Here is a 22810-nt window from a genome sequence, read left to right on the forward strand (position 1 = left end):
CCCATAAGAGCCATCACCTTTTTCTAATCTTATGGACTTCAAAGGTTGCCAATTGTAAAAAATATTAATTGTTGGCCATCAGTATTTGTAAGGCATCTTGTGAATTTTGATCCCTCCACATCCTCTGCGATGTTAAAATGTTCTGGCTGTTGTTTCCACAGTCTAACATCAAAGTTGGTTAGGTCCTTAAAAAAGTGGGGTGTGATACTTTATCAGTATGCTGGAGATTACATAAACCGTGAATGAGACATTATTAGCATAGGAGCTCCCTTCCTAGAATGTATTTGTTCCTCAGTGATGATAGCTTCAAATATTTATGGAGGCTTCATGTTAAAAATTTTCTAATAGATTTTGTTTACTTATTATGTAGGTTGATATATTCTCTCTCTCTCTCTCTCTCTCTCTCTCTCTCTCTCTCTCTCTCTCTCTGTGTGTGTGTGTGTGTGTGTGTGTGTGTGTGTGTGTGTGTGTTCCCCCCCCCCCCCCCCCCCCCCAGATGGAAAGGTTGTCTTCTGCAGCTGGCATTGATTTGATGAATAAAAGTAGTCTTTTCCTGTTTCTGGAGAAAGTTTTAAAATTGAAATCTGACAATCTGTCAGGAGAACAGCTGAAAACAGGTGACATTTCAAATATGGTGGATGCACAGTGGATACAAGTGGAACAAATGATGAGGAAGACAAGGGAGAGCTAGAGCAAGCAAAAGCATTTCTGAACTGTCAGGAGCCTTCTGTTAAATAAAGCTGTACCATAGAAGATTAACAAAATTATATATTGATCCTGCTATTTGCCTATCATGACTGATGTTGGACAATGAAGCAAAGTGATTTAAGCAATTACAGGCATATGAAATGAAATTTCAGAGCAGAGTTGGAGTAATGAGGGAGATGGTAAAGGAAGTAATCTTACAGGAACATACAAAATCAGCAAGTCTTAGGTGGTATAGACATTTGCTAGAATACGAAGGAAGATTCATGGACTGAGGCTCCAATGCAAAAAGGCCCCGAAGAAGATCACGTAATTAGCGGCTGAAAGGAACGGAGGATAATATTCAAAGAAAAGGAGAGGACTAGAACAGGTTGGTGGCATAGCGTTGTTGGGAGCATTGAGGAAAATGGAGAAGTTTATGTTCCAAATTTATGCATCATTAGTCTGTCAGTCTGTTTCAGAAAATCTCACTATTCCCTCCTTTACCTCACAGCTTCTTCATCTGTCCATTGGTGTTGAAAAAGCTAAATCTGTTCGTACCATCCCCAGATGTTACCTCAATATCACCTTAGTGTGTTTAATATTGGTTTAAGTGTTTCAGGATATTGCAAGCCACAGCCTGCTTCCCACACATATATCAGCGTCGTAGCCTGTGATGTGTGCCTCCCAACTTTCCTTGTGAACATTTTAAAGTAATCTCTCTGCTCACACATTGATTTACATTGTCCAAGATCCTCACCATTGCTCTTCATTTGTAACAATGAGACATTGCATTAAATCATAAAGTTCTAATTTAATATGATTTAGCCTCAGCATCATAGTAGCCATAGTATTAAACCTCTAAGATGCCAACTGAATGTAACATGTGAATGCTACACAGTGGATAAACTCACCAATAAAATTGTGTTGGCCTCCTGTCTGTTGACATTTGGAATTTCCACTTTACAGCAGAAAGATCTTTTCTTTCCTAATTCACAAAGAAAATTTGTATTAGGAGTATACAGAGTCACAAGGGGGAAAAAGTGTTATATTGCAGTCCGAATGTCATGTAGAGCAGTATTTCATGCAGCAGTCATTCGAACAGATTATTGCGATACTGATTTAACTTAATGACATAGGTATTAGAATATGTAAGAGCTATAGTCATTAGATAGTGGCGATGACATTTAGACAAACTATGTGGAAGAAATGATTGCCAAGTAGCAATGAAAATGATGGTACTGTGCATTTGTATACCAGATTGTTGTCTAAATTACAGCCAGTGACAAAATGCACTAACACAATAATTACCAGCTTGAAGAATTAACTAAAGAATAAATAAATAAATTAATTAATTGGCAAGTAATTTCTGTTTATTACGTATCAATTTGCTTTATTCTGTGTTTATAGATATCCTCAGGAAGCCGTCCAAGCTTAGAAGCTCTTGGAGAGACATCGGAGTCAGATGCACCATAAGACTACAAAGCTTTTTTGCTTTCACCAGTAATCTTACACATATATGAAAATTTTAAACAACAGTATTTGCAAGTTTGCTCACTGTATCCCACTGAACTAATTGTGTGCTGTTCTTCTTGCATATATTGCAAATATGCTCTTTGCTCACTGTTCAATTGTCTGATGATTTTGATAGCTATCTAATCATCTCATTTTATACGTTGTACTTATATTTTATACACATAAATATTTATTCCATACTATACTTGTTAGTAATATAAATGCATTTAAATGTTATTGCATTTTCAAATGGTTAACAGTATTTGATATCTTTGCTCACAGTATGTATTCCCTCCTCAAATGACAATATTTGATATTACAAATAACTTGTGCTTAAATAAAATGATTGTATTTAAACACGCAGTTGTTTTACTTTCTAGACTAAGTGAAGCTGTTCTCAATCCTCAACCTCAAGGTTTGTTTGACACAGCAGTGCTTTATGAAGCATGGCCCTATTCCTGGTGGTATGCCCTGTTGGACTGATTTACCCAGACAGCCGTAGGGGGAATTATACAATTTAGCCAGGGTGCCACTTGGCATTTTTTATGCTTATGTATCATAACAAAGGCTGCAAAAATGATAAATGATAGAATAAAACCCGGGACCAGATTAGGGATTGAACCTCCAGACTTCTAGAGTCCAGCAACTCAACAAGTTCAGATGCAAACTATCTCTTCCCATCTTGTGTTACGAGACTTCCCACACAGCCAACTCAGTCCAATTTTAATTGAAACTGGGGCAGGTATTAAACTCCTATCATCCTTTCCACAACTTAGATAGAACATTAGAAAAGCAAAGTGGAATTTATGTGCTAAACATCTGGACAAATGACTCATTTGGTTTCCCCCAAAAGGAGGTTGTTGGAGCTATGATAACTACAGCAGACAAAGCAATCTCTAAATTCTACCACAAGCAGTGAAGTGAAACTAACGAGAAACAGTATGGTGCATTTATAAAAAGTGGTAATCCAGGAATAGCAGATAACCTACTTAGTAACTTCAATATAACTGTATATAGAAGATGAATAGAGACTGTTCAGTCCAGTCACTCTCCAAACATCAAGTAGAGAAGCATGGTCATTGCTAAGGAAGTTTGGTGGAAATGAAATAATAATAAGGGGCAACATTCATATATCAGTTAATAGAATTGCGTCACATTTATTCTCAACATCCAGAGCCCCAAGGGATAAAGCTCATACATGATCCATCAGGTGCATACTTATATCACTCAAAAAGAACACTAATGAGCAATCTGAATTCTCAAGAACTTTCTCTGTACCTGAAATTTTTGTTGCTCTTTAAAACTCAAAGCTGTAAAGGCACTAGGAAGTGATGGTAACCATCCCGAATATCTCCTGCATTATTATACTTGGTCAGTCCCATAGAAAATGAAGCAATTAAAAAAAACAGAGCAATACTCAAACCTGGCAAGTCATCTTATGAGCCAAAGAACTATCAGCCAATTCGACTATTGAGCACTTACCTAAAAGTTCCTTGGAATAATACTATACAGTTAGATTAGTCCAGTGACCTTTCAGAACCTTTTGTTGAGCTGGATGCCAACCAGAATGGAGCTGTGCTGATCAAGTCTTACCACTAAGATCATTCACAGGAGGAGGAAATCAAATGAAGCAGAAAACATAAATTGCTTTTGTTGAGCTAAGAGCAGCAAATGATAGTATTTTGAAGCAGGGGCTGCCTTATAAATTATTAAAAGTTATTCTGTGCAGATGTTCAACAATACTAACTGAGAACGTTATAGTTCAAAGACATTTACTGCCACTAGGAAAAGATACTAGGTGCCCAAAAGTATTGAATAAGGGCTTACCACAGGTATCTGCCCTCAGTCCCCTCATGCTTAATTTAAATATATCTGATATTCCTCCCAAACAGAATGTCTGGGTATGCAGGTGACTGGGCAATAGCTCCCTGACACAAAATCTTTTAACAACTGAAGAAATCTTAACTTTTGATACAGACATTTTATGCCAATACTTCTATAAATGGAAGTTACAGTCAAATTCATACAGAATTTGGATGTCTTCATCTGTCCAATAGAATGGTCCACACAGCACTGGATGTCACTTTTGAGGTAAAAAAACTTCATCATAATATGCAACCAAAATACCATGGGATCACTTTAGACTCCACACTTTCTTTTAAGGAGCACTTGATGCGAATATTTGCTAAGCTCAAAAGCAGAAATAACTCCTTCTTAAGCTCTGTGGCACTAGATAGAGCTTGCCATTAGATACTATTTGAGTACCAGCACATGAACTGGTGCCCTCAACAGCAGAATGCTGTGGGTCTGTTTGGCTAAATATTCCATATGTGAAAATGATAGAAGTACTGCTTGATGAATCTGTGTATTGTTAGTGGGTGAATAAATTTACTTCTACATACTGGTTATCCATGTTGAGTCACATTCCATCTCCTGATAGCAGATGAAAGAGTCCACTATTATTATGTGAATATTGGAATACTGTTTATAACGCTGACCCTCCAATACTGAATCATGTAGCAAGAAAGATATCTCACTCTTACCACAGCTGAAAAGGGATTAAGAGCCACGGATGAGCAGAAATCTGATGGCAGCAAAACTGTACTGCACAGTGCCTGCTACTGTCCTGAATCGAGGAGAAACTCCCATGGATTTGACAAACCTCAGCCAGTTTGGACTACTCTGAATCACATCTGAATGGGCCATAGAAGATGGGCAGACACTATCCAGTAGTTTGATAAAATACATAAAAGACTTTAACTTACAATAATGCAGCTGCATGAGGTCATCATCGACAACCACTGATGCTCTGCAAACCTAAGTTTTAAATTCCCTTGTACAGCGCTGTCTTGCTCCACTTTTGCCTTGAAAATGACAGGGTAGTCACGCATTGAAATGTCGGTGGTTTTTGATGATGGCACCTGCCTGCATTTCTGTGTTATTTGAACATTGCACATGCTGGGAGAAACTCAGGCCTTATATAAAAGACCTTGTTATTTGCTTATAACTATTGTTATTTGTACTATGTTATGCTGGGCAGCCGTGTTCAAGTGTTGGGATGCTTTACTTTAGTAATCTTTGTAAATGTATAACTACTCTTGTGATTCAAAAACTCTTAATGTATGCCTTATGATAAATAAATACAGTGTTGATGGGATGGTACTTACCCTCCATGGTACATAAAACAGCACAGGACACAACTGCAGAAGGAAAAAGCATGCCATATTTAAAAGAATGGAAAATCCCCAAGATTGGCAGTGTTTTACAGAAGCTTGAAATTCAGGGTGAACTTCAATACGAGATCCCTTTAATAGTTTCCACACTGAAACCCTGTCTCGAAATCTGGCAAAAAACCCAAAGAGATTCTGGTCGTATGTAAAGTACACCAGCAGCAGGATGCAATCGGTACCTTCACTGCACTGTAAAAATGTTGTTAATAATGACAGCGCCACTAACGCAGAGTCACTCAATACAGCTTTCTGAAATTCCTTCACAAAGGAAGACAAAGTAAATATTCCAGAATTCAAATGAAGAACAACTGCCAGCAAGAGTAACTGGAAAATAAATATCCTTCGTGTAGTACAGCAGCTTAAAACAGTTAAGAAAGGAAAGGCTTATGATCCAGTCAGGTTCCTTCCAGAGAATGTCGATACAGTAGCTCCATACTTAGCAATCACATATGACCGCTTGCTCGCAGAAAGATCCGTACCCAGAGACTGGAAACTTGCACAAGTCACACCAATACCCAAGAAAGGACATAGGAGTAATCCACTGGATTACAGACCTGTATCACTAATGTCAATATGCAGTAGGGTTTTGGAATATAAACTTTGCATGTACACTATGAACCATCTTGAAGAAAATTATTTATTGACAAATAGCCAATACAGATTCAGCAAATATCATTCTTGTGAAACACAATTAGCTCTTTATTCTCATGAGGTAATGACTACTATCGGCAGGGGTGTCAAATTGATTCTATATTTTCAGATTTCCAGAAGGCTTTTGATGCCATTCTTCACAAGTGACTTCTAATTAAATTGTGTACCTATGGACTATCATCTCTGTTGTGTTAGTGGATTCATGATTTCCTGTCTGAAAGGTCACAGTTCTTAATAACTGATAGAAAGACATTGACTAAAACAGAAGTAATAGCTGGCTTTCCACATGGAAGTGTTATAGGCCATCTGTTGTTCCTGATCTACATAAATGATTTAGGAGACTATCTGAGCAGTCCTCTTAGATTGTTTTCAGATTATGCTGTCATTTACCATCATGTAATGTATCAGATGATAAAAATGAATTGAAGAGTGATTGAGGCAAAATATCTGTATGTGCAAAAAGTGGCAACTGACTGTAAATCATAAAAAGTGTGAAGTCATCCACATGAGCACTAGAAATAATCCGCTAAATTTCACGTACAAGATAAATCACACAAATCTAAAGGCTGTAAACTCAACTAAATTCTTGGGGACTACATTCATGAATAACTTAAGTTGGAACAATCACAGAGATAAGGTTGTGTGGGAAGAAAATCAAAGACTGTGATTTTTTGGCATAACATGTATAAATGAAACATGTTTACTTTTTGAGATGCGTACACTACAGTTGTCTGCCATTTTCTGGAGTGTTGCTGTGTGGTGTTGGCTCCATATCAGATATGATTGGAGGTGGACATTGAGAAAGTTCCACAGAAGGGCAGCACATGTATTGTATTATCATGAAATTAGGGAGCGTATGCCATGGATATGATACACGAATTGAAGTGGCAGTCATTTAAATAAAGGCATTTTTTGCTGCATCAGGACCTTCTCATAAAATTTCAATCACCATCTTTCTCTCCAGAGTGTAAAAATATATTATTGGTGCACACTTACACAGGGAAAAATGATTATCGTAATAAAATAAGAGAAGTGAGAGTCTGCACTGGAAGATTTAAGGTTTCATTTTTCTCATGCGTGTTTTAACAGAGGAAAAGTAGAGAAGTAGCTTAAAGGTGGTTCGATGAACCCTCTGACCCTCTGCCAGGCATGTAATTGTGAATTGTAGAGTTATCATGTAGATGTAGATGTGCTTGAAGAGTCACACAGAAGAGCAGGGGGCGGGAGGCAGCATGCAACTTCCAATCTAACCAAAGCAGTATCTGTTTTACTCCACTGATTTCCAGTGATTTTGTTAGATGTTTCTTAGAGGTTAATGGTAATGAAAGACTGCGCTGTGGAGTATATAATTACAGCTGAAATGGCTACTTTGAAAAGAATAACAGTCTGACTTAGGCAAATTGAGGGATCTGAAAGAACACTCATTTAGCATCTTTCCTCAAAATATAAGAAGCCACACAAATAGATACAGTAAACTTACAGTACCAATACAGCAAAATCAAACTACAAGTAGAATACTGGCAAATGTATTGTATTTATCTGAATGTCATTTGGAAACCACTGAAACTGAATGGATATATCCAGATGGACACCGTCTAATACCATTTTTGTATCCTGCCTGGATAGGCGGCACATGGATCTGCTCCTGTGAACTGCTTCTGCAAAATAGGCCGAGAGTGAAGGACGCGAGTAGGTGCAGGAAAAGGTGAAATGCTTCGGTACTGTGTATAGGTTAAAGCTCCTTTACTGGTGTATGAACATATACAACTGATAATATTACTTAGCTTCATGTACAGATCAGCACATAGGTGCGAAGCCGTTCATATATCAAAGCTAACAGCTAATCGAAGTTACGAAGGCAAATCTGTTTTGGCTCGCCCACTATGAAATAGAAACAATGTTGCTTGGTCGTCTACTCGGGCTCAAATGGGCAGAATATGAAGCGGCGCTCGTAGAGCTGCACAGTGCTGGCTAGAGGCACTGTTGTTGATGTCAGTGTCATAGTGCCAACCTAAGAACTTTTACCTACGCCGTGGCACCGTAGCTATCGATACCACATTCCTCCCCCCTGAAACGGCACACTGTCATTGAGTAGGGCTTCCAACAGCAGGTGGAGGGACCAAGGGGCGGCGCAGCTGAGGGAGCGGATAGCGAAACTGCTGGGGCATGCTGCCCACCTGTGACCCTGAATTGCTTGTGAGGGGCGAGGGAAACACCCCGTGGAAAACCTGCCCAGGCTACGCACCGCCACTGGATACACTTGGATGAGGAGGCAGAGCAACAACCTCCATGGGCAACGGTGTGATGGCAGCCTCAGCGTCCATCAGTTCCGGCACTGCGGAGCAACACGGCAGCGGCCAGAGGTGGGGTCGTGGCGGCGTCGAGAGGCACCCGCCAGGTGCATGAGACCAGATGGGCGACGGAGGCACGAATGGTGGAGGTGCCATTGGTGTAGTCGTTGGCTGAGGCGGCAGAAGCTGCGAAGCCTCCAATTCTGCCAGAAAACAGCCAGCGGCAGAAAACCGAGGACGGCACAAATGGATCTGGTTCTGGTGTCGCTTGACAATGCCGGAGGGACCAGAAATGACAAATAAGGTGCAGCCAAGCTGGCAAAGAATGCGCCCCTGCTCCCAGCACTGCCTGCCAGAGAAAATGCGATAGGTCACCAAATCATGCAGTGCCAAGTCAGAATGGGGTGAAGCAGTGGGAACCCGCAGCGGCGGGTGCAATAGCTGCAGGAGCGATCGATGGGCGCGGCCATGTAGCAATTCTGCTGGGGAACGGGTACTGCGTAGCTGGGAGCAATATGAAGCAAGGAAAGTCCAGAGTGCGCACTCGCGAGAGTGCGTGGCGTGCACCTTGCTCATCTGTGACTTACACATACACACAAAGCGTTCAGCCTCACCGTTCGACTGGGTGTGGAATGGGACTGAGGTCAGATGGCGAATGTCATTGGCAGCACAGAATGCTTCAAACTCGGAGGACACAAATTGGGGGCCATTGTCGGAGACAATAACTTCAGGAAGGTCCTCAGTACAAAAAATAGATGTCAAAGCCTGAACAGCACTGGAAGATCTAGTAGAAGACATAGGTACAGCAAAAGGAAAGTTGCTGTACGCATCAATAGCTATCAACCAGTGGGTGTCCCAGAAAGGACCCGTAAAATCCACATGAACGCGCTGCCAAGGTGCAGTAAGAGTCAGCCCTGCAAAGAAGCGCTGACAGGCAGCAGATTGATGCTACGCGCAAGAGCGACAATTAGCAAGCAAATTATCAATGCCGACCCAAGTGCAGTGATGACGCGCTAATTGCTTCGTCCGCACTATACCCCAATGACCAGTGTGCAGTAAGCAGAGGATTTCTGACTGCAACGAATGAGGTACAACCACACGAGACTGATCAATACCAGTTCGTAACAAGATAACACCATGGTGTACAGGCAAGTGGTGCCGTTGAGCAAAGTAACGTCGAACAAGTGGATCATGAATCTGCGTAGCAGATGGAGGCCATTGAGTACGAATATGCTGCAAAAGAATCTGCAAAGAAGCATCGGCGGCTGTCGCAGAAGCAATGCTATGAAAATCCACCAGAAAACCATCAGCTAATTCCTTATCTTGCGAATCAATAAACATGCAAGACAATTTGGAAGAATCAAACATTGTATCAGGACCGATAGGCAGATGAGACAAAGCATCAGCATTGCCATGCTGGGCCATAGGCCGAAACAAAATTTCGTAATAGTTAGACAAAAACAAAGACCAATGTTGCAACTTTTGTGCAGTACAGGCCAGAACTCTGCTTTGACGGGTGAAACAATGATGTCAAAGGCTTATGGACGGTGACCAAATAGAACTTGCAACCATACAAAAAATCATGAAACTTTGTCACTCCGTATACAATAGCTAAAGCTTCTTTCTCGATTTGAGAATAGTTTTGCTGGGCAGAATTGAGCAACTTAGACGCAAAAGCGTTTGGGCGATCGACAGAATTAATGCGGTGCAACAGAACTGCTCTGATGCTGTGAGAAGATGCATCAACAGCCAAAACAACTGGTTTTGAGGGATTGAAAGGAATGAAACAGCGATCACTCAACAAAGCAGATTTGAACTTGTGGAAAGCAGCGTCACATCCCGAAGACCAAACAAAAGGAACATTCTTCTGCCGAAGGTGATGCAAAGGCGCTGCAATCTGCGCTGCATTTGGTATAAACCGAATATAATATGTAATTTTGCCCAACACAGACTGAAGTTCTTTCAAGTTCCTGGGTGCTGGCAAGTCTCTAATCGCACGGAGATGTGATGGGGAGTGCTGGATACCCTGTCCGTTAGTTGTATGTCCCAAATATTGAATCTCAGTTTGAAAAAAATTGCTCTTGTCTCTGTTACACTTCAGTCCTGCCTACAAAAGTACAGTAAATAAGGCACACAAATTCTGCAAATGTTCATCAGTGGTGCAACCTGATAAAACTATATCGTCCAGTTAATTTGAGCAACCAGGCACAGTGGCACACAACTGCTTCAAGTAAGACTGAAAAATAGCAGGAGCCGAAGCACAACCGAACAGAAGGTGACAAAACTTGAACAAACCAAGGTGGTGTTGATCACAAAGTAGCACTGCGACTGTTCATCGAGCGGAATTAGAAAGTATGTGTCCCGCAAGTCAATCATGGAAAAGAATTTTCCCGCACCAAGCTTATCAAAAATGTCTTCAGGACGCGGTAAGGGAAATGTAGCAACCACTGTCTGGGGATATACTGAAGACAAAGTCAGCACAAATATGGAGACGACCATTTAGTTTCTTCACACTCTCTATAGGTGAAGCTGAAACAGGTTCAATGACACCTCTGTCTTGCAAATGCTTAAGTTCAGCAGCTACGGTATCATTGAACCTGTTTCAGCTTCACCTATAGTGTGTGTGAAGAAACCAAATGGTCGTCTCCAGGTATGTCTTTAATTACAACATGCGCTGCAAAGTCAGTGGCACAACCAACGCCATGAGAAAAGAGTTCAGCAAAATCATTGCACAGTGTGGCAAACACTGTCTGCATGGTCACTAGCGTTGATGCAAAGTACATTTTCCTGAATTGCGAGGCAAAAAAGTCCAAATGCATCCAAGCCAAAAATGTTTGTAGCATCACTAGAGCAGAGAACGTGGAAAGACACTGTGCGGGTCATTCCACCATATGTGGCTTGCAAACCACACACTCTGAGCACTGAGATTTCCTGTCCAGTAAATGCAGTCAGCATGGAATGCGAACAACAAAGTGGGGGCAAACCAAATAAGTCATATGTTGATCTGTTCAGTAAAGAAACTGATGCACCAGTGTCCAGCTACGTGTGAACAGAACGTCCACAAATGTTCAAAGTCACAAAAAGCTTCCTCGCATCATGCTTAATGCGAGAGAAAGTGTCTGGCAAAACTTGTTTATTCACACGATGAACTGTAGAGGCATGTGAAGCAGAAGACATTGTATACATGGCATTAATGTCCATAGGCTGATGTGAATCATGATCACGGCAGTTTCCGTTGTGGTGATGCCCACGCGAGTTACACGAACGGGAGACAAGTTGTGAATTAGAGTTTTTCTTATTACACACATCTTGCACATGTTGTTTCTTATTACACAAATAACACTGTGCTTGACGGGATGGGCAACTGTCCCATGGATGGGCACGAAAACAGTTCGGACATGATTTCAGTTTCAGGTGCGGCGAGCTGTGCTGGGGCTGGGCGGGAGGGCACATGTTGTGCTGCGCTAACAGTACACACACCCAGGGTCACATCAAATGTGGAAGTAGCCATATCTAATGTATCTTGTCTGTCTAGCAAGTCCACTACTTTCTGCAAAGACGGGTTTTTAAATTTGAGGATTTGCTCGCAGATGTGGTGATCCGCCACATTCTGCGCAATAGCATCTCTAATCATTATATCGGCATATGAGCGTCTACATGAGCAATTAAAGTCACAATCAGAAGTTAGTCCCTGAAGGTCCACTAACCATGATTTATTTGACTGAGTAGGGCCACGCCTGAGATGAAAGAATTTGTAGCGTGCAGCTACCACATTTACACTGTCATGGAAGTGGGAATTCAAAGCGTCAACCACTTTGTTGTAGGTTTTAGTTTCTGGGCGAATGGTGGGAAATAGTTTTACGAGCACACGGTATAACGCAACACCCGTGTTGGCAACGAAAAAGACAAGCCGCTCTGTACCTGGTATGTTGTATGCCGCGAAGTGTGCCTTGAGCTGTGCGATGTATTCTGGCCAGCATTGAACGTCTGGATTGAAGGCATGAAATGGTGGAGCCGGAGGCATTGTTGGCGGTGGTACACGCAGAGATGTCGGAGGCGCCGAAGTAGCTGCAGTTTGTAGTGTAAAGAGTCCATTTCTAGCAGCAAGCAGCTGTGTCATTTGCTGAGCCTGAAAATGTACAAGATTGGACAGCAAAGCCTGTTCTTGTGGCGAAGCCATGGTTGCAACAAATGAAAGTCTTAGAGTGAAGGGTGGAAGCAGTCACACTGGGCTAGCATGAAAAGAAAGCAGTACCGAGCAAAAAACAAAAGATAAGAGGAGAGGAAAAAAAATTTTTAATCCCATCCTCATCACCGGCTTTTGTATCCCACCTGGATAGGTGGCACATGGATCTGCTCCTGTGAAGTGCTTCTGCTAAATAGGCCGAGAGTGAAGGATGCAAGCAGGAGCAGGAAAAGGTGACATGCTTCGGTACTGCATATAGGATAAAGCTCTTTTACTGGTGTATGAACATACACAACTGATAATTATTACTTAACTTTGTGTACAGATCAGTACATAGGTGCTAAGCCGTTCATATATCAAAAGCTAACAGCTACTCGAACTTATGAAGGCAAATCTGTTGTTGCTCACCCACTATGAAATAGAAACAATGTTGCTTGGTCGTCTACTTGGGCTCAAATGGGCAGAATCTGGAGCAGTGCTCGTAGAGCTGCACAGTGCCGGCTAGAGGGCGCTGTCTTCGATGTCAGTGTCGTAGTGCCAACCTAAGAATTTTTACCTATGCCGTGGCATCACTGCTATCAATACCACAACCATACTACTAACTGATTACCCAGTTACTTGTTTATACAGTCTTCTGTCAGACACAAAAAGGAATCAAACCTATCTAAAGTGTAAAATCAAAATTATTTTATTTGCAGCCCACCCACTGACTTATTTTCAAAGCTTCTCAAGAGTGTGTGTCAAGGTTAAAGACATTTGGTTGAGACTCGTGTACATGTTTTGCCAAAACAATTAATGCTCTCCTAATGTCCTCCACCAGCAGTCCACATCATTGTTTGAGGGTGGAGAGCATGTGATGCACTGAAATATTGCTAAGGAGGCACAGCAACACTATTAGATGCATTGTGGAATGTAAATTTAACCCCAGCTAATGTTACAGCTAGAATTTGGAGGTATGTTATTAAGCAGTAAGTCTGTTCTGTATGTTTGGAAATCACGTCTAGTGCCACATCAGCATTCACCCTTGAGCATCTGCACTCTGAAACAGCAGTTCAAAATGGAAAAGCCTCAAACAACATGCAGCAACACTAGAGACCAGACTGGTTTGAGCCAGTACCAGGACTGGGAAATGCAGTGATATCACCTGTCATCACTGACATCATCAAGATTGTTTAGTTTGAGATAAGTGCCACATTTCAGTGCAACACAACATTGTATCCATTTTCTAGACCCACTCTGATACTGTTAGTGCAGCAGTGTTAAAGACAAGTACAGAGAATGCTGAAGATGAATGTGAGTAATGTCTGTGCCCTGAACAAATCATTAAGAGAATCCACAGGTAGAGCAAGTTTTTTCAAACAGAAGCTGATCAAAAAATCTGACACACTTGAATAATATAAAAGGCACAATAATCTCAAGACTGTTCAGGATTCTAGAGAACAGCAGACGAAGTACAGATGAATTGGTGATGAATCTTGCCTGAGACAGATGACACTGTATGACATTGTCAAAAGTCATAGTGTAGGACATAGGATGCCAGGAGCTATGGAACTTGGACCCATAATCATAAACAAATAGTTTTGAAATCTTCGGAGTGAAGAAGAAACTTGTGAAGTCAGTTCTGACCCGGTATATAGATCCCTCTCCTGAAAGAATATAAATTTTGAGTAGTTAGCAATGTCAAACTTCCTTACCCATTATTATTTAGTGGACTGATTTAGTATTTCACAACTTTGAAACGTCTCAGGTCATATAACCATGAATAATTAGTGCACTGATGTAGAATGTATAGGAGCAATATGTCTAAAACAAGCTAACAAAGTATGTTAGAATGAACTGTCTGCTGCCACAAGTGGAATAATAACAGGGGTGCATGATCGACTAATAACAGAGACTTACCTTCTGGTTCTGTATGCTAGAAGTACATACACATATCCTCTACCTGATAAGACCTACCTACCCTTACCTGGTTTGCAGTTGTTCATATGTTGCACTCCCACTGGTTTGGCATAGTTAATCTTTGCATTAACAAAATACAAATAATAAATAACACAGTACGTTGATAAAAAATCGACTATATTATTGAGGCCCTACGTCCACTTATTGGTTTGGTGCAGAAAATGACAGGACAAATGCAAAGATACAGCTGCCATGAACCAGAATTCCTGGAGCCTGTACAATAGTCCCTAAATCTGATTGGCAAGAAACGCTTAAATTTAACCCGCTAGAAACTCCCATCTGGTGTAACAACAATACTCTTTCCATGTGGAACTTTGAAAAAGAAATGGTAGCTTAGTTCTGAATCTACTTGGCAACGAAACCCAAAGTATTTTACAAGATAAGAAAAATTGACATCAACAGTAACCATAAAAATGTCATCAGTGACTATTTAACATGAGAATATTGACAACAAGATGATAAACATTTTCCTACTTACCATCAACAAACTTAGAGATGAAATAATGATGTGACATGAACTTTGTTCATCTAAGCTACCTATGATTAAGGGCTGCAGATATCATCACATTGAAAAATATAATTGCAAAATGGCAATTAAAATCACTTCCTACATGTCTGTCCATATTTTGACTTTGCCAACATAAGATGAACAGTCAAACAGCTTTTTGTGCCACTGAAGTGATGATAATAATGTTTGGTTTGTGGGGCACTCAACTAGGCAGTTATCAGCACCCGTACAAATTCCCAACCTTTGCTCAGCCCAATCTCACCACTGCCGTGAATGATGATGAAATGATGAGGACAGCACAAACACCCAGTCTTCTCGAAGTAGGTGAAAATCCCTGACCCCGCCGGGAATCAAACCCAGGCCCCGTGCTCAGGAAGCAAGAATGCGACCGCGAGGCCATGAACTGCGGACTGAAGTGGAACTGCCATCAGCTACAAGGCCATTCCCAGACAATTCCCATCACGTGCTATCTCAATCAAGAGCCTGCGACCCCTATTTATCATGGTTTAGCTGCTTGTGACACCAGAAACATCACTTTCCCTAATACATTCAATTTTGATATGACAATGCTACACACTGGTTCCTACAGTATCGGGCTTTCTAGTAACACTGGTTGAAATAACTTTATGTTTGTGTTATCTCCTCAAAAACATATTTTTCTGGATGCTTCTCCCACCCGTCCGGCTTGAGAACAGCACAACCGCCTGCTGCTTGGGGGTATCTGCAAACTGTGCCTTATTTATGACTACAAAACTCTCCTAATACTTCACTTTGACCCTGCCTTGTGTGACTTTCATTTCTACTGGGTCTCGGCAAACTTCACTGCACCAGTGGTTGGATGCAGCTGTTACACACTATTATGATGTTTGCACTCAATTAAAATTAAAATATCTACTGATCTAAAAATTAAACAGAGCATATACTGAGGAAATGTTCCACTATCATTTCTTCTCTTACTCTACTGACTCGATTCCATAACATTAGTGTTAGGAAATGAGGGTGGCCAGTGAGACAGCAGATCACTGCCATGTCTCATACCCCTCCAGTCATTTTAAAACTACGGAAATTTTGAAAATCAACACTTGGAACACAACTCTCCATCACAACTTATACTTTACAATTTTTCAGCATGTAATGTCTTGATATTTTTTCTTTTTTCTAGCTTGCCATTTATTCCAGACCTTTTTGGCTATAAAAAGTTACTGTAACAGGCTGCCATAACACAAAGAATCTGCAAAGACTTAACTGAAAAAAAAAAAAACCACAACAACTGCTAGGTGCAAAAAATAAATAAATAAATAAATAAATAAATTACAGTTTACAACTTCCTAACACTAAACACTTTTTATACCACTTACAGTTCTCCTTGTCTCCACATTTTACTACTCTCTCACACTTACAACAAATACTCACAGCACTTGCTCTCGAGGCTATGACAATGGTCGTTGCATTTACTGTAGCTATGGTTGTGGAGGGACTCTTGGTCTCCATCCATACTGCTTCCTTCAGTAGTGTGGCCTACTTAAGAGATACGGGGCAAGGGAGGTTTATTCTTCTGATTACAAAGATGTGACGATGTCACATCCTTCCTTGTAACATATGATGTCTGTGACTCTCCATTAGCTTTTTCTAACTGTGAGGTAGGTTCACAAACCTGAGAACTTGGAATTGCAGTGGTACCTTAATGCCACCAATTGCTGATATGTGTGCCAATGATATGTTGTGGCCTATACCCAGTTTACTATCTCTTGCTCCTTTGCCATGATATCATCTCATTTCTGTTCACTTCAACTGTTAAAACACTGTAAGCCTTTCCCAATTCTTTCCAGGCATCTAACAAAAATGGCAATAAATATAATCCCTTTAAAACTAGTCCTTCAAACCTTTGGAATGAAACATTTTTAAGTAATGAAGCTTATGTTGTGTTCTGCCCACTCGTCTAATACAGGGTGCCTAGGAAAGCTGCTTTCTCAGATCGCTAGACAACAATTCAAGCAAATTGTATTAATGAAGTTTATTACAGTAAAATAAATGACAATACTTAACTTTGTATATTTACAAAGGTGTGTTGCAAGCAACTGGTGACATGTAAATAATCAGTGTCCTTCTGTACATACAATTCCAATTCAAACAAAACAATACAGTTCATAAGTCACTGCTGTAGTGTTCGAAGGATGGCTCGTCTTCAACTTGCACCGCTGCTAGGTGGCACGATGCTTATATTCGCTTTGTGTAGAGCCTGCTCCGGTCTCAGTGTCTTCCTAGAGAGGGGTCTGTCAGCATACTATTGAAAATGACCAGAAGAGTATGTGTCCATCTCCTGAGGTCAATAGCAAGAAGTTGAAGGTGTTGGCTGCTGCAGCGTGGCCGGATCCAGCTCCATCGGTAGGACAAGAGGAGGCGGAGGAGGCAAAGGCTCCATCTCCATGGTGTCGTCCATGATGTCGTGATGACATCCTCTGGCAGCTGCTGTGTCCATGCTGACCTCAGGATCCATGAATCTGGGGGAAGTGACACAGAAGGATCACTGTGCACATGACGGTGGTGAAGATGATTGTGATGTCGGCACTGCAATCCATAGGACCTGAAATGAGATACATGCAAGTGCCAAGTCAACGGACGATCTCGCCTCACGCCCTCAGTCTGCTGCCACTATAATCCCTGTAAAACTCAATATAAGTGGCGCAAAATGATACTTGTGGCCTTCCTTCAGCACCAGATGCTGAGGAGGGTGGAGCAGTGTCTGATGGCAGTGGCCGTGAAGCAATTCTGCTGGCAATGGTCCATCTCGTGGATGCGAACGATAGGAGGTGAGAAACAGTTACAATGTTTGATCCCTGCTGTGTGCAGAGTGAAGTTTGGCCATATGCTGCTTGAAGGTACTGACAAAACATTCCGCTTTGCCGTTTGAATGTGGATGGAATGGTGCTTAGTCAGATGGTGTATGCCATTGGGTTCACAGAATGTTTCAAATTCACTTGACGTGAAATGAGGCCCACTGTCCAATACTATGACTTCAGTTAACCTGTGAGGCAAGAAATAGAGTACAACACCTGAATTGTGCTATGTGACGTTGTCAAGTTCATTGGCACAGCAAAAGGAAACTTGCTCTACGAGTCAACCACAATCAACCAACAAGTGTTCCAGAAAGGTCCTGCAAAGTCTATGTGCACATATCGCCATGATGATTGCAAACTAGGCCAAGCAGAGAATGTTTGTGGTGGAACAGACTGATTTTCTGCACATGTGTGACACTGTGACATCATCTGTTCTATTTGGGTGTCCATTCCCTGCCGAGTACAGTGCCGACGCGCTAACTGTTTCGTATAAACAATCACCCAATGGCCATGGTGAAGTAAATACAACACTTCTTTTTGCAAAGCTTTGGGGATCAACACATGTTACTGTCCAACAAGAATCACTCTGTGCTGTATAGCAAAGCTATGCTGAGATGCAAAGTATTGGTGCTCCACAGAGTTCTTTATGTTATGCAAGGAATGAGGCTAAGATGTGTGAATGTATTTTAGCAAAATGTTCAAATCTGATTCAGCTTCTGTGGCTTGTGCAATTTTCCTATAGTTCAGTGGAAAAGACTGCAGCAATGAAGAATTCTGAGCATCAATGTGACAACAAGATGCAGCCGAAGCATCAAAGTCTGTATCAGGGCCAATTGAAAGATGTGAAAGTGCGTCCGCATTACCATGTTGAGCTGTCAGATGATACACAATCTTGTACTGGTATTGAGACAACAACAAAGCTGATTGTTGCAATTTTTGGGCAGTTCATATGGGAATCAGCTTCGTCAGGTGAAACAAGGATTGCAGTGGCTTGTGATCTGCTCCTAAGAAGAATTTTCTGCCATAAAAATAGTGGTGGAATTTGGTGACTCTATCCACAATAGTCAGTGCCTCTTTCTCCATTTGTGAATAATTACACTGAGATTTGGACAACACTTTTGATGCAAAAGCAATAGGCCTGTTTTTATCACAAATTATGTGCGAAATCACTGCACCAATTCCATAATAGGTAGCATCAACTTGCAACACAACTGGTTTGTCAGGATCAAAGTGAATCAAACACTGATTATTGAGCAATTCATCTTTAAGTTTTTGGAAAGCTGCTTGGCACTCATCTGTCCAAACAAAGGGGTCATTCTTGCGATGCAAGTGAGGCAAAGGAGCTGCAATTTGTGCAGCATTTGGTATGAACTGAATATAATAGTTCATTTTCCAATTCTGTGACATTGTGAGGAACTGGCAAATCTTGTATGACTAACAAGTGCGACTGAAGAGGATGCACACCTTGACTGTTTATGACATGACCAAAATACTGCAACTCATGTTTCAAAAATCACACTTGTCCAATCTACACTTCAGTCCTGCAGTAGATAACACACAAAACAAAGCTTCCAAATTGGCAATGTGATCTTCAGGTGTACGACCTGCTACAACAATATCATCCAAATAGTTTGAACAGTTTGGCACTTGAGCAGTCAACTGTTCCAAATACCGTTGAAAACTGGCAGGTGCAGAAGCACTGCCAGAAGGCAAACACAAATATTTAAATAAGCCCAAATGAGTACTACTACATACACTTTTTGAGATTCATCATCAAGCAGTATTTAAAGATAGGCATCATGCAAATCAATTTTTGAAAAGTTGCTACCAGCGCCTAATCTGCCCATGAGATCCTCTGAGTGTGGCAATGGGTAGGTATCAGTCACAGTTTGTGGGTTGACCATAAACTTAAAGTCAACAAAGAGGTGAATGCGACCTGAAGGTATGGGGAGCAAAACCAGTGGACTTGCCCATTGACTAGTTTGTATGGGCGCAATAGCTCTGCTATCTTGCAATCCCTTAAGACCAGCAGTGACTTTGTCCAATAATGGTTGGTTGGTTGGTTTGTTTAAAAGAGGAGGGGGAAGGGGAGAGGGACAAACAGTGAGGTTATCGGACCCTTGTTCCTGGTAAAATAAGTACACAAGGAAAAGAAGAAAAGAAAGGAGATGTACAGGACAATAACAGGAGAAAGGAAGAACCAGAAGAACGACAGAAGGACAACCAACACTACTGTGGACAAAATGGAAAAAAACCACGGAGAGAAGCAAGAAACAGGTAGAAGGGGTAAAAACAAGAGAGCAGATGATTGTGGCTGGCCGACCATGAGAATAAAAAGGAAAAGCCAGCCACTCTGCTACACATTAAAACATCCACCCTAAAAGCATTAGAGCGGAGAACACATGGGACAAAGGACAGGCACTAAAACTTATATAGAATGATAAAACACACCATCACATATAAAATGTAAAACTAAATTGGCCTATGAGGCGTTGTCAGCTAAAATTAATGCCAATCAGTCCGGTAACTGAAGAGTCCATCACAGGGCAGACGAAGAAGGACGCTACCACGATATGGGCCACTGTCAGCCGAGTGCCGCACCGACACTGAGGTGGGTCATCACGGTGCAGGAGGTAGCCATGTGTCACCCAAGTGTGGCCAATGCAGAGCCAGCAGAAAACCACAGAGTCCTTGTGAGAGGCCCACATGGAGGACTGCCACACAGTTGTAGTCTCCTTAATGGCACACAGTTTGTTGGGCATGCTGAGGTTATGCCAAAGTCGCAAAACCTTGCAGCATAGTACTGAATGCAGGTCACTTGCAGAGAAGCTCCATAAGTGGTTTCTGCCTAGCCTGTTTGGCCAGCCTGTCAGAAAGTTCATTGCCTGGGATTCTGACACAACCTGGGGTCCAGACAAACACAACTGAATGACTGGAACGTTCCAAGGCATAGATGGACTCCTGGATTGTCGCTACCAAAGGATGATGAGGGTAGCTCTGGTCGATAGTTTCTAGGCTGCTCAATGAGTCAGTACACAGAAGAAATGATGCCCCAGGGCATGAATGGACATGCTCAAGAGCACGAGATATAGCCACCAGCTCGACAGTGAAAACACTGCAACCATCGGGCAAGGAATGCTGTTCAATATCTCCTCCATGGACATACGCGAAGCCATCAAGCCATTGGTGTAAACCATTTCATGGCCTTGGTAAATGTCAAGAATCGAAAGGAAGTGGCAGTGGAGAGCAGCAGCGTTAACTGAGTCCTTAGGGCCACGTGAACGGTCCAGGCGAAGCCACACACTAGGTGTACTCCATGGAGGTGTACGTGAATGGACCTCAAGTATAGGTGGTAAAGGCAAGGACTCGAGTTAGGAAAAAAGGGATTGGACATGAACTGCAATTGGAAGCCCTGACCTGGGCCACCGATGTGGGAGATGAATTGCCATGGGTGGGAAAAGAAGACGGTGATTCAGATGCACAGGAGAACTACAAACATGTGCATCGTAACCGGCCAGCAGTTGTGAATGCCTAACCTCCAATGGAGGGACTTCGACCTCCACACGGACACTTGTCACCAGACTCGTCCTAAAAGCTCCGTTGCTAGGCGAATGCCACGGTGGTAGACTGGGTCCCATAAACACAACGCTGAGGGTGCCGCCGAACCATAAAACAGACGCCCATAGTAGAGGCAGGATTGAACAAGGGCTCTGTAGAGCAGCAGCAGTGTAGAGCGATTTGCACCCCAGTTGGTGTTGCTTAGGCAGCGGAGGGCATTGAGGTGCTGCCAGCACTTCCACTTCAGCTGATGAAGGTGAGGAAACCAAGTCAATCAGGCATTGAAAACCAGTCCTAAGAATCGATATGTCTCCACTACAGTGAGCAGATTGTCACTAAGGTAACGTTCTGGTTCTAGATGAATGGTATAATGCCAACAGAAGTGCATAACACACGACTTTGTGGCTGAAGACTGGAAACCGTGGGCTAGATCCCATGACTGTGCCTTGTGGATGGCTCCCTATAGGCGCTGCTCAGCAACACCAGTACTGGTGGAGCAGTAAGAAATGCAGAGTTCATCTACATACAGAGAAGATGAGACAGACGGCCCTACAGCTGCTGCTAGACCATTAATGGCCACTAAAAATCCAGAGACAATACAGAGTCCTGTGGGACCCCACTCTCCTGGATATAGGGGGAACTATGGGAGGCAGCAACTTGGAGATGGAAAGTACGAAGAGACAGGAAATTTTGGGTAAAAATCGGGAGCAGGCCTCAGAGACCCCACTCGTATAATGTGGCAAGGATATGATGCTGCCAGGTCGTGTCATATGCTTTTCATAAATCAAAAAAGACGACAACCAGGTGTTGGCTTCTGGAAAAGGCTGTTTGGATGGCAGACTCAAGGGACACAAGATTATAAGTGTAGAGCAACCCTGGCAGAAGCCGTCCTGACATGGAGCCAGTAGGAGACATGACTCCAGGACCCAACCCAACTGCCAACACACCATACGTTCCAGCTGCTTACAGAGAACGTTGGTGAGGCTGATCAGCTGATAGCTATCCACATCAAGTGGGTTTTTTCCGGGTTTGAGCACTGGAATGATGGTGCTCTCCCTCCACTGCGATGGAAAAATGCCATTGCACCATATCCGGTTGAAGACGATGAGGAGATGTCACTTGTAGTCAGATGAGAGATGTTTAATCATCTGACTGTGGATCTGGCCCAGGAGCTGTGTTGGGGCAATGTGAAAGGGCACTGAGGAGCTCCCACTCTGTAAATGGGGCGTTATAGGATTCACTGTGGCACGTAGTGAATGAGAGGACTTTCCCTTCAAGCCGCCATTTGAGAGTGCGAAAGACAGGAGGGGGGGGGTTAATTCTCCAGTGAAGAAGCTCGAGCATAGTGCTCAGCAAAGTGCTCGGCAATTGCGTTTGCATTGGTAGATAAC

The 22810-nt window shown here is 42.2% G+C and overlaps 1 protein-coding gene across 2 annotated transcripts in view; it reads left to right on the forward strand.

The window, feature by feature from the left end:
• Positions 1–2525, forward strand: part of LOC126183589 (uncharacterized) — a 66881-nt gene extending 64356 nt beyond the window's left edge. The window contains exon 4 of one of the 2 annotated variants that reach the window (XM_049925698.1): positions 2095–2525. In XM_049925698.1, the coding sequence (XP_049781655.1) occupies positions 2095–2160 (66 nt within the window). In that variant the 3' untranslated portion in view covers positions 2161–2525. The remainder of the gene's footprint in view (positions 1–2094) is intronic. The other variant, XM_049925690.1, reaches the window with a different exon arrangement.
• The last annotated feature ends 20285 nt before the right edge of the window (positions 2526–22810 follow it).

The sequence above is a fragment of the Schistocerca cancellata genome, chromosome 1 (assembly GCF_023864275.1).
Source record: "Schistocerca cancellata isolate TAMUIC-IGC-003103 chromosome 1, iqSchCanc2.1, whole genome shotgun sequence".
Lineage (NCBI taxonomy): Eukaryota > Metazoa > Arthropoda > Insecta > Orthoptera > Acrididae > Schistocerca > Schistocerca cancellata.